Source organism: Electrophorus electricus, chromosome 8, assembly GCF_041902795.1.
Source record: "Electrophorus electricus isolate QZ-2024a chromosome 8, ASM4190279v1, whole genome shotgun sequence".
In the NCBI taxonomy this organism is placed as follows: domain Eukaryota; kingdom Metazoa; phylum Chordata; class Actinopteri; order Gymnotiformes; family Gymnotidae; genus Electrophorus; species Electrophorus electricus.
This window is the reverse complement of record NC_137504.1, coordinates 12,843,435-12,856,154: the sequence shown is the minus strand read 5'-3', so window position 1 is coordinate 12,856,154 and position 12,720 is coordinate 12,843,435. Positions and strand designations below refer to the sequence as shown.

Below are 12,720 nucleotides of genomic sequence, written 5' to 3'. Positions count from 1 at the left end.
ACTTTGCTTTGCCCCGCCGAGAAAATGAATCCGTGGTAAAATGAATCGTTACCGTTTCTCCTCGGTTTTAGTATTACTCCCGGTAAGCCGCGTAAAATTTATTTCGAGTTTATCGAGAACTATTTCAACATACCGTTGACATTTTGAGGTGAAGTTTTCAACCTGCACTGTATTAATTTAAAGTAGTAGCACCTCGAAATGTAATGTTTCCGACCATTTGTTATAGCCTACCAATTGTTATACCCTTAGATAAAGTTGAAGTTAATGCTTTTTAATAGAATTCGAGTGTCTAGTGTCTGGACAATTTTATGACCATGCTGTAGGATTTATTTGCCTTAGTAAATTTAGGATTTGAATGTAAATTCCTTTCTGCGGCAAACTGTTTACTGCTCTCTTCACTCATCCCATTGAAACCCGCATTACATGGTATAAACTTCGATAATCTTGAGAAACAATGGCAGTGCAGGAATGCTCATGTGTTATGCAGAATGTTCATATACTGTGTCACTCTTCTGAACAGCAGCATCATGAGCCTCTGCACCAAATTGTAAAATATAAAATGTATCTGCAGAAGATTCCAAGTGGAGTTTAATGTAGTAAAAGGTGTAGAGTTTCTAGAGATAAAAGATATTTCGGTTCTTCATAAACTGTGCAAGCAACGTGCTACACACACACACATTTGATATCAGTTCAAGCTTGAGCATGAATAAACTAATAAATGGAAATTGCTAACTCTTGTCCTGGAGTAGCCTGCTCCTTTACTGCACGTTTTGGTGTTTTCCAGGTGGGAGCTGGGGTACTCTGAGACGTTTATGGATGGATTATATAGGCTGCAGCCTAGGTCTTGTATGAACACAGAAATAAAAAAGCTTTATCTGTGTTTGGCCACACGCTATCTTATAGTGCAAATGACCAGTTCTCTAGCTCCATGGAGACCAATGTGGTGATCCACTATGATGGCCAGGTCACGTGGGATTACGTGGATGTCTTTCATCCCCTTTGACTCTCAGTGTCATCTCACCTTTGGCTCCTGGACCCACAACAGCAACCAAATGGGCCTTCTCAATGCCTTGGATACTGCTGACCTTGTTGACTTTGTGGAGAAAATTGTATTGGAAGTACTAGGAATGCCTGCCAAGAAGAACATTATACTATACAGTTGCTGCTCTGACCCTTATCCAGATATCACTTACATGCTGCACTTGAAGAGGGGTGCTTCCTTCTACATCTTCAATTTACTTATCCCCATCCCATGTATGATCTCTTTTCTGGCTCCCTTGGGTTTCTTCTTACTAGCTGGAGAAAAGGTGTCCGTTGGGGTTACAGTGCTACTGCCCCTTATTGTGTTCCAGTTGTTAGTGGCAGAGAGCATGCCCCCTTCTGAAAATATTCCACTCATTGGTGAGAATTTACATGGTCTTATATCTCTCACTGGATTTACTATTTTGAATATCAATGATCTTGCAGGCCAGATGAATATCTGAAAAATAAATATAAAAATATTATAAAATAAAAATTTTCAAGATTTTAATGTTATACAAAGCAAAAAAGCCACCATCTATAATTACTAGCTGCAGAAGTCACATGGCATGCTTTTGTGCATTGTATTGTGGTGTCTCATCTGTAAAAATAAATATCGTTTTCAAGTATATACATTTAGTTTATTATTATTTGGGAATTGTACTCTGGAATTTTTATACATACAATTAAAAGCCAGTTAATGCTTTGTAAATATGTATCAGCTTTATGTATTCTGCGGCGCATAGGATTTTAATATTGCTGTGCTATGCAATTAAATGAAAGAGCCAAAAGTCACAAGAAATTCAGTTTATAATGGTAATATCTTGGTAGGTAAAAAGTACACTCAGAAGTAAAGCAAAAACGCCTAGGCAATGCCATAGTGGCTTAACAATGTAGTACTTACCATGCATAATGCAGCATGCACCCCTACTGCTGTAATTTTATTTTTCTTAAGGTTTTTTTATTTATATTATTATTGTAGCCTCAGGCTAGCTAATGATGAGTGCTTAAATAATACATTCTAACAGCCCTCTTGAGACCTGATAAGCAATAATCCCATAGCCTCATAGCTGTTATTTTTGATTGTATCTGTTTAGTGTTATCTGCTCTGTAATGCGTGCTGCTGTGAGTGATGAGTCCTGTTGTATTCACAAGCAAATACTACATCGCCACAATGACCATGATCACAGCCTCCACTGCCCTGACTATCTTCATTATGAACATCCACCACTGTCCTGACGCTCGGCCTGTGCCAGAGTGGGCCTGCCGGTTCATTCTGCACTACTTGGCCCGATTTTGTTTTGCTCATGAGGTGGATGAGAGCGGTCTGTCCGACAATACTAAGAAGCCTCTCCACGGAGGGGGCAGATGGACTGTCGGTGGCCAGGTGAGGGAAGAGGACTGTCACTGGCCAGTGTGTGGAGTTGCAGCCAGTGAGGCTAAGGATCCTCAAAGGCCAGTCTATGACTGAGCCCAACCATGTAATCAGAAGCAAACCAAAAACACAGTCTTAGTGTCTGGAAGGACAGGGCATTCATGAGCAATGAGCATGCAGATTTATCAGAAGCAGAACAGGTGGAAAAAGAAAGGATGGAAGTGTTGGTACTGTAGTGGGGAAGGAGTCACTGGAGACAAAGGAGCTGCTGTTTACAGGCGAGTACGTATGCCATCACCAGTCTTTACTGAGGAACATTGACTATATCACTGGCTGTTATTATGACCAAAGGGCCACCCAGAGACTGACTGGTGAGTGGCGTAAAGTTGCAAAGGTCATGGATCATTTCTTCATATGGATCTTCTTCATCATGGTGCTCTTTATGAGTTTGCTTATCTTGGGAAAAGCTATCTAGGATGTCAGAGAATATACAGCTCTGGAAAAAAATGAGACCACTACAAAATGATCAGTTTCTCTAGTTGTACAATTGATGGGTATGTGTTTGACCAGGCTAAGCAGTCTTGTTTTATTCTATAAACTACTGGAAACATTTCTTCCAAATTCCAGAAAAAAAAAATTGTATTTTATAGCATGTTTTTTTTTTTAATGAAAACAACTAATGGTCAAAATAACAAAACAGTTACAGAAATTTCAGACCACAAATAATGCAAAGAAAACAAGCTCATATTAACTTATAAACAACACAGTAGTAATATTTCAACTTAGGATGAGTCAAGAAATCAATGTTTGGGGAATAACCCTGAGTTTTAATCACAGCTTTCATGCATCTTTGCATGCTTTCCACCAGTCTTTCACATTGCTGTTGGATAACTTTATGCCACTCCTGGCACACAAATTCCAGGAGCTCGGCTTTGTTTGATGGCTGGTGACCATGCATCTTCCTCTTGATCACATTCCAGAGGTTTTCAGTGGGGTTCAGGTCTGGAGATTGGGCTGGCCATGATAGGGTCTTGATCTAGTGGACCCTCATCTGCACTTTGATTAACCTGGCTGTGTGACATGGAGCATTGTCCTGTTGAAAAATCATCAGAGTTGGGGAACATTGTCAGAGCAGAAGGAAGCAAGTTTTCTTCCAGCACAGTATTGTAAGTGGCTTGATTCATGCGTCACAAAAACAAATCTGCCCAATGCCGGCCTTGCTGAAAAACCCCAAGATCATCACCGATCCTGCACCAAATTTCACTGTGGGTGCGAGACACTCTGCCTTGTAGGCCTCTCCAGCTCTCCAGGCTGAAATATACACTCATCAGAGAAGATGACCTTACTCCAGTCCTCTACGATCTAAACCTTATGGTCTTTTGCAAACTTCAGTCTGGCTCTTCTTTGCTTCTCATTGATGAAGGGCTTTTTTCTAGCTTTGCACGACTTCAGCCCTGCCCCCAAAAGCCTGTTTCGAACCGTCCTCACTGTGCAATTCACCCCAGTTGCTGCATGCCATTCTTTCTGTGGGTCACTTCACGTCATCTTACGGTTGTTAAGTGACATTCGAATGAGGTGGCGATCATCATGGTCGGTAGAGAATTGTTCTTTTAAACTCTTTTGGCATGGTCTGTAGCTGTATTTTGACTACACTTACTTTTTGGGTAGTCCTAGCACTGCTTTTCCCATCCAGCTGGTTCTATAACAAGAGAATAGTGATGACAGCAGCAGTGGTTTTTATACTGTTGCTCGTTAGAATAGGATTTTGTTACAGTGATTACCTATTCATTAAGTAGAATGAGGTGTGTCTGTGAAGGAATTCAACAAAAGCTTGAATGGTATGTCTGCTATACATGTGGAGATGCTGATTTAAGAAAAAACTGGAATGGTCTAATTTTTTTTTTTTCCAGAGCTGTACATTCCTTGTGATCTATTTGGAGGGTCAGCTGCCTAGATCAATAGCATTTACATACTTCTTATATGTGCATTTGGAAGACAAGTGTCTTTTAGCTAACTAGATAACTAACACTGACTTGCAAGTTACATTGCAGCAGAGTATATCAGCTGTAGAAACAAAAGTTCTGTCTGCCATTTTTAAAAACCTTTATTATAATGGGTTTTTTTTGTTATAATGGTATTATAATGGAATTATCTTTTAGTATAATGGTATTTCTTTTGTGGAAAAGGATTCATGCAGTCCTGCCTTCAGATTTGGCCAAAATAATGTATCCTAACCCCATTAATCAACAATGACAACACCAGAAAATAGCTCCTGCTAGTCTGGGATCTATCCTGCTAGACAAGGCAGATAGCCAGCAGACAGCTATGTCACAGCAAAACCAAAGGAGCTGCCTTTCTGAGTGACTGATGTACTGCTTATTATTACCTATTGTTAGTGAACAAGTGGAATGTCTGTGTTATTGTTGACAGGGGTATTCCCTGACAGGGCTATGGGATAGGATTATTGACAGCTCTGTATCAAATACAGAAATGCATAGTGAGAATAAAAGACAGAAGAAAGCACAGCAGAATGAAGCAAAACAAAATTCCTGCTTTTGTGTCTTGTATTCCTCTGACTATTTTGTTTCAAACTCTGTTTCTTTCTGCATGAGAGCCATAGAACATCTATACCGCTTTACTAGACTTGTTTTGGATGAACAAAAGTACACTGTGTAGTTGTATTGCTGCATTTGAGACAATTCAAATTTTGAGACAATGTACAGTGCCATTAAATATTTAGATGCATTATGCAATTTCAGTGCTTTCACAGTGTTTAGGCACCAAGTAAATAAATTAGTAAATAAACCTTAGTGTCAATGAGGCCTATGTTCTATGTCACGTCTTATGTAGCAGCAAAGGAAGAGGAAACCATTTAAATGGAATGTTGCTGGTACTTGTACTGGCTTCTACTGTGCTGTGTAGCACAATCTATAGTCAAAGCAGTTTCAAATAGTATAGAGCTGCACAAACTGCTGTTAAGGGTTAAAACTCAACTTTGGGCTATGTGGAGTTGTAATGGTAAAGCATCTTCTCTGTGATTTAGCTTGGAAAACGTGAACAGCATTAAACAATTTTGCATGTAACTGTTCTATAGCTTGGCAGAAGCGACATACACTGCCACCTAAAAATATAATGAAACCCATGGCCACACAGCATACGTTCAGAATGTACTGCCAATTACAAATGCAGTGCGGGTACTGGAGTGCAGCCACCCAGACAACACCCCTCATTATTAGTTTCAGCTCTGGTTTGTGATGTCGTCTGTTTATTTACAGTATATATACCCATAGTTTGTCTCTGCAAAGAACTGCTAGTGTTGTTAGCAGTAAGCAGTCTTATTGTATACATTTCCTTGTTTTATCATATACTGTTATTTTCCAGTCTTGACCTGTTAGTTTCTTGGCCTATGACAGGTGTGTCTGTTTACCCTACCTGTCTCTTCTGACTTCATCAGCCTGTTATGAGTATTATTAGCAGGAAAGATGGAATAACTATGCGCCTATCTCCTATTGCCTTTGGCTCCTACTCAGGACTAAAGTGCACCAGCCATGAATATAGAAAGTATGTCTAGGTTCCAAATGGACCTGTTGGCATTATACAACTATGTGGGAACAGAGGTTCTAGGACATAGAGCAGAATATTATTCATAGACAGTGTGATGCTGTTAGAAAGTTATGCCAGAGAACTTCATTGGATCAATATATTGGATGCATTAAAATCGTTGGGTCAATTAGGATTCTGATATGAATGTAATATAAATAAACTACAATGGATTATGTTTATTCTATTGTTTATAATAGCTGATGCGTGATGTGTGCTGTTACGTGCCAGGTGTGCACGTTTGTATTTTGTATTGGTTGCTTTTCCCTGTTACAGGTAAACCAATGAGAAGCCTTGTGGGCCGAGATGGAGGCAGGACTGCAGCGGATCTCCTGTGAAAGTATGCAGCACCGATTCAGGACATGCTTGAGTTATTATTTAGGACATTTTGTGAAAGTATGCAGCGCTGATTCGGGCCATGCTTGACAGTTATTACTTAAGGCATCTCATGACAGTGTATGAATGATACTGTTTAGTTTACTCATGAGATTGCTGTTATGTTTCCCCTATCTGTCAGTGTGGACAAGTCAGGTAACATGGTTACAGGTGACTTCAATGTATAGATGTGGTAGATTAGGGGCGGGTGCCACTTCGTGACATTGTTGATCAGGAAAGGTAATGTGGTAGGCAGGAAAGCTGGTTTATTATTTTCTTTTCTTTGGCACCGTCCACAACGTCCACCCATACTTTATGGTCACTCACTAGAATTGTGCTCTGAACTATGTGCTCTCATGATTTATTTTATTGGTACAAGTAAATTGTTAAATGCAAAGGTTACTGGTGTTGGTCTCATCCTTGGCTATTTTACACATGCCTCACACACACACATACTCCTCTTAGGACTGTTACGGCCCTGTCGGTTTTGCCACTAACCAGGGGCATGTAACGTGCGCATTGAATATTTCTCTAGTGTTGGGTGTTCTCTATGTATTTTGGATGTTGGAGGTTAAATGTCTCCGTGGACACTGTGTTTAACTGGTAGTGCATCATGTTAAGCAATACAACTTCCATGAGGTCTAGTTACAAGCTTAACTGAGTGACACATATGCCCTGTATTAAGGTTAATTAAGCTTTTTTTAAAACCTTTTTTAACCTTCAGTGTTGTGTTTATTTGCTGTCTGTTTACAGCTTGAAGAAGGTGAAAAACCAAAAGCTTGCCAATTTAAAAATATTTTTGTGTGATTTGATTGTTCCACATTTAGTTTCCTATTTGTTAGCTTCAGCACCTCAGCTAAGTTTGTTACTCTGGGAGCGATATCTGCTTTTTTGCTTATGTATGTACCAAAAGTGTAGGAATTTCATGCTTTCATCAAATACCTGCAAGCAAACATTGATCACACTTAAAAAAATTATTTAGTATACTTTAAATACATTAACTATGAAATATACTTTTCGTTAAAATGTCATTTTAGCAAATTCACTTGTTCTCTCAAACACATTTTAGAAAGTGGGCAAAAATTTCTTTGTACTTATACTATAATGAAAATATGAAAAACATACATTTATTTGTGTAATGTGTACTTGTCACTTTTAAGTGAAATTTGTTGAATTTCAAACATACTTTTCTATATGTGTATTAATCAATATGAAGTCTGAAGCAGGTGCCAAATAGTTGCAATTGATTTTGAAAAAAATGGGTACAATAATAATTTAATTAATATTTAAATCAATGATCTTTCATTTAATATTTAATTTCTATTACTGTTGGCCTTGTGCTTTCCAGTAAGTAACATTCTTCTGCCATCTGTCAAACCCATATTTGCACATCAGAATAACATATAATGAAGTGTGATTCTTCACTCCAGAAAACATGTTTACATTACTCCAGGGTTCATTGGCGACGTCCTTTACTCTACTCCAGATGTTGCTTGGCTATGGAAACCCATTTTATGATGCTCATGATGCACACGTTCCTCTGCTTATGTTGCTTCCAGTGACAGTATGAAACTCTGTAGTGAGATGCAACAGAAGATAGGGTTGTTTATGCTGTGTACATTTCTGCTCTTTGGAGGCCCCTTTCTGTCAGTTTGCATGCTCTACCACTTTGTGGTTGAGCTGTTAAGTTACATTTGACAGAGGTAAAGCCTAAACTCAATAATTAAGTGAGTTGACTTTTGGCCATATAGTGTCCATATACTGTATTATGTTTAAAGATCTACATAGGTACACTTAAAATAGTCAAGTTTTAGTATATTTCAATATAGTTAACATGATTAAAGTTGGCTAATTTATTACTTTTGTAAAATCATTGATTAATAAGTACAAAAACATTGTTACATTTTAGTACCCTTTTAAATGCACTGATCATTATTGTTATTGAAAATACACTTTGTGTGCTTTAGCATGCTAAAATTTAGTATACTTCAGTATACGTTTTTAAACCTGAGAGCTTTGGTTTCTTCAGTCTCAGCAGCTCCAGCTCCCAGTCAGCACCTCCAGCCTCATCTGCTGACCCAGCGTCTGCAATCTTCCACCTTTGAACCCATGCAAGTGCCTGCCCCTTTCCCACCCACCCACTGACTCTGTGCCTACTGAGTTACACTTTAGTTCCTGTGAAATCTTTGTTTCCACTCTAGACCCTTTGTTGCCATCCCACTTCACGCCCCTCCCAGTGGCTGAGCTGCAGTCCTCTTGGCTACGAGCTCTTTGGAGTTTGCTCATTTGGTCCCTGTAGTGCTAATCCACCTTCTTGACTATCTGTTGTTGAACTTGCTCATCCTGCCTTTACTGGGCATGACTCTTTTAGCCTCAATATGACAGCATCACCTGATGTCATTAAGGATGTCACTCTGTTGTCTGGGCTCCCTTGCCTCTGTCTGCACTTTGCCTTGGGAGCTGTCCATTAAAACAGGGTTGGTCATGGATCTTCTACCCTGTCTGGAGCTTTAATAGTTTGACATATGTTGTGCTGTTATCCATGTATATGTATATATAGACCAAGTTTGTTTTCTCTATATAAATACTTGCTTCACTTACCAGTGTTCAGATGCATTATTTGTATCCTTGTACCCTAATTTTTCTGTTGTCTTGTGATTTTTTAAAATTTAGTTTTGATCTGCACATTTTTCTCTATAGGTCTTTCCTGTACTTACCACGCTTCTCTGTGTCCTGTGATTATCTGATAATCTCTAATAAATAGACTGCACACCTACAGTCTGTCATACCTGGCTCGTATTTGTGGTATCCGGTGTTCTGTGAGTGATAAGGCAACTCAATATAAATTTACCTAGAATACATGACCCAAAAAACCTACAAAAATATATAAAGGGAGTCAGAGGCTGGGCCTTGAACTCTCCTCTCCTGTGATCTCTCTGTAGTCACCCCACATTTTCACATTGCCTTGGTGATAGGGCTATGAAGGTTGGGACTTTGTTGATGCTGTTGTGCATGGAGTATGCCGTCCTAATACTAAGGGTGCTGGGAGATAAGAATAAAAATTGTTTAAGCATTGAGGGCTGCCATCTCAAGGAGATGGTAAAATACCCTCTGCAAAGCTTCTCTGTGAACAGGAAGATGCTGGCAGATCATTTGGAGATTTTAATACTGAATACATATTCTTGTACAAAAATAAGTTAAAAATCCATGATCCAAACAATTGCAATCTACAGGGAATATCCTAGCTGTACTCAAAGACAACAGGTTGGACGCTAAGAGGCTCGCTATCTCCGTTGCCCCAAGTTTGGGGAAATATAAAAAAATTATTGAAAGTGCTGTTTAAAAAGCAAATATTTCAGGAAGTTTAGTTATAACAATTTAGTTTTAAAAATTTACAGATAGTTCTCCAAGAGAGTTTGAGCCGGTTTGGACCATGTTTTTAACAAAGTGCCAAATATGGGGAAGCTAGCTAACTAGTTAGCATAGTTTTATTAGCATCAGATAGATTTTGATGGACAAACTTTCTGGACTTGTACCAACTGCGCAGATGTCTCCTAATGTGGAACTGCCTTGGTGGATATATATCTAGTTATATATATATTTTTCTTCTGTGAGGTCTCACTCTTCAGAAGAGTCCTGACATTCTATTTTACCAGTTTTAAATAGATCATGTTTTCACTTTAACTGCAGAATGGAATTCACAGTAGGCATGGTAACAAGTCTAGAAGATAGTAGAGTGGGCAGATTTTGACCCACTTTTATATCTTCCATGTGGGGTGAGTAGTGCGCCCCTTAGATAGTGCTAAGAGCAGCTGCCACTCAACCCAGCTGCTGGAGACCATATACCCCATGCCACTGATGTACAGGGGTCTAACTAGAAGCTTCCAGGCCATGTTTCCCAGCTCCTGTCACCAGACACCCCAACACTGCCAGATTTCAACCTGTCCAAATAGTGTACACTGTGGTCAGAGGTGGAGATTTATGCAAGGAAAACATTTTTCCTTACAGGACCAAATGCTACAGGAGGTGCAAAGTCTTCACCATGCTGAGGTAGATCCTGGTGGCAAGGGAAAGAACTCAAGATGTCTGATCCTCCATCATGGCTGCTGGAAGCTGCTGGAATTCCAGTCTGGCAGAAGCCTACCTAATGTGTGTTGCCAAACACATCGCTTTCTCTTAGATTATGCTCCCCTTGCCTTCATCTCAATAGACAGTGCGTGACCATGAAAACCTCTGGGGGCCACTGCAGCTCTGAGATACCCCACCAAAGTTAGACTGGAACTGCCAAAGCATCCAGCTACTGTATATGAGCACAAGGAGGCTTGGCTGGAGTCTAGGCAATGGAGAGGCCATGTACTGCTGGGGGGACAGCTCCCCTGTTCAACACAGGAGCTAGCCGGTGGCAACAGACTGTTAACAAGTGGTTAGCAAGCAGGTAAAAAGAAAGCATGTATCCAGCCTTTAAATACTGCACTACTGTACTAGTCACATCACGTCACCCTGTGAGCTCAACTCAGACACACTGTGTATGCATTGCTCATATGATTTCCTGCAACTACAATAAAGTACAACAACTTGTACAATGTATATACTATTAATAAATTAATAGTTTTACGGTAAAATGTATTTATTTTTTTCCCCCCAGGCCAGTAAATCTCTGATATACAGTGATCACTCAGTGGGAGAAAATTATCACATTGGACACTGCTTCACAAAGACCTGGGGTAGTGATGCAAAACTGTTATTTTTTCAGAACCTGAAAATATGAACATGACATTGTTGAGAGTCACACGCAAGATTTTCGAGTCAGATTTTTCAGTCACTGGGATGCATAAGACACAAAATAGATGAAGAAAGAATATACCTGTTCTTACAGATCAAGAATTCAAAAGAGAAAGATGTGACATGGATGAAGGCTGATATCAGTCAGACATCATGTGTCACATGTCCTTTACTTTGTTGGCTTGAGACCTCAACCTACCTACATTCATGAGATGGGCATCAGTTCAGTAAGTCAGCTGACTTAAAAAGTGATGCCAGCAGTGGTGGATCAGGATTTAAAATTATGATTTTATAAATGTATGACAGCCTACCTGGAACAACTATAGAGTAGCTGTAATTAATTATCACTCAGAAAATGTAGTTCAGTTTAAGGTGTATTCATAAGTGTTTGCATGAACAGTATTCTCAAGAACATTTACATTATAAACGTAGGTCAACAGCATGCAGTTAACACCTGTCCTCTGGTCAAAACCAGGCTACTAATGATAGAGACCAATATCAAATCATATCAAAAATGTATTTATTTAGTGATTTTTACAACAGATGTTGTCACAAAGCAGTTATACAAATGTCCAAGTCCAAGTCCCCAGTGAGCAAACCAAGGGTGACAGTGGCGAGGAAACACTCCCTAGAGCATGAGGAAGAAACCTTGAGAAGAACCAAGACTCAAAGGGAGGCCCATCCTCCTCTTGCCGACAATGGTCGCCACAATAATAACAATTTTAAGAGAAAAATTAATAAAAATGAAAAAATAAGCACTTAATGTGTAGTCAAACTTTCTAGAGGTCCTAGTCTTGTCCCGATGGTGTGCATGTGTCCTAGACTCGTAAGATAACGTCCATTAAGGGCAACAGAGAAGTAGTTGGTTAGGGTGAGGCTGAGGCAACATATAGTAGTTGTTAACTGACTTCAGAATACAACAGTGGTGCCAATGATGGTTGATTATAATTGATAATTGTCTGCAAAATATACAGCAGCAAGTTAGATACAGCTAGGTGTGCATAAAAAATGCTTACTCAGTATATAATTTGGCTTATTAAGCCATCTTATTAGCCATCTGTTGTCATCACTGATGTCGCTTAATTAGAGGAGTATAAGATGTGAAGTAGTTTCTATTTCTCACAAAGAAAACATGTTAATTAAAACATGATAATAATAAAAAAAATGCTCCCCGAGATAAACTTATGGCTCCATGTCAATGGGAGACCATAAGACCCTTTTGAAGTTGAGGTCAATTTTAACATAAATAATCAAACCTCCCTTTGAAATATTCACATTTCCTCCCATTTGATCACATAGCTCTCTGACCTGTGTGCTGTCTCTGCAGCAGTAAGGTTAATATAACCTTTTCCTTCATAATACACTTCAGGGGGATAGAATGTTTGTGAGAATTTCTGTCACTTCCACAACATGCACAAATCATCCTTCTAGATGATTATTTTCTAACAGCTTTTGCAAAAACTGACCTTGAAAATCCATATACTAACCAGGCTGTTCTCAATTTTATTCAGTTTTATCCTATGTAATTCCTCGCAGAAACCCGGTCTTGCAGACTTCTCCTTTGTAAC

General features: G+C 39.2%; 1 protein-coding gene across 1 annotated transcript; it reads left to right on the top strand.

Annotated features, from left to right (window-relative positions):
- Positions 1 to 40: 40 nt before the first annotated feature.
- LOC113582478 (neuronal acetylcholine receptor subunit alpha-10) lies at positions 41 to 2,870 on the top strand. Its single transcript, XM_027018255.3, is given in 6 exon segments — positions 41 to 82; positions 842 to 984; positions 986 to 1,401; positions 2,175 to 2,486; positions 2,489 to 2,587; positions 2,590 to 2,870. Coding segments are annotated over 6 exon segments (1,293 nt in total).
- Positions 2,871 to 12,720: the final 9,850 nt, after the last annotated feature.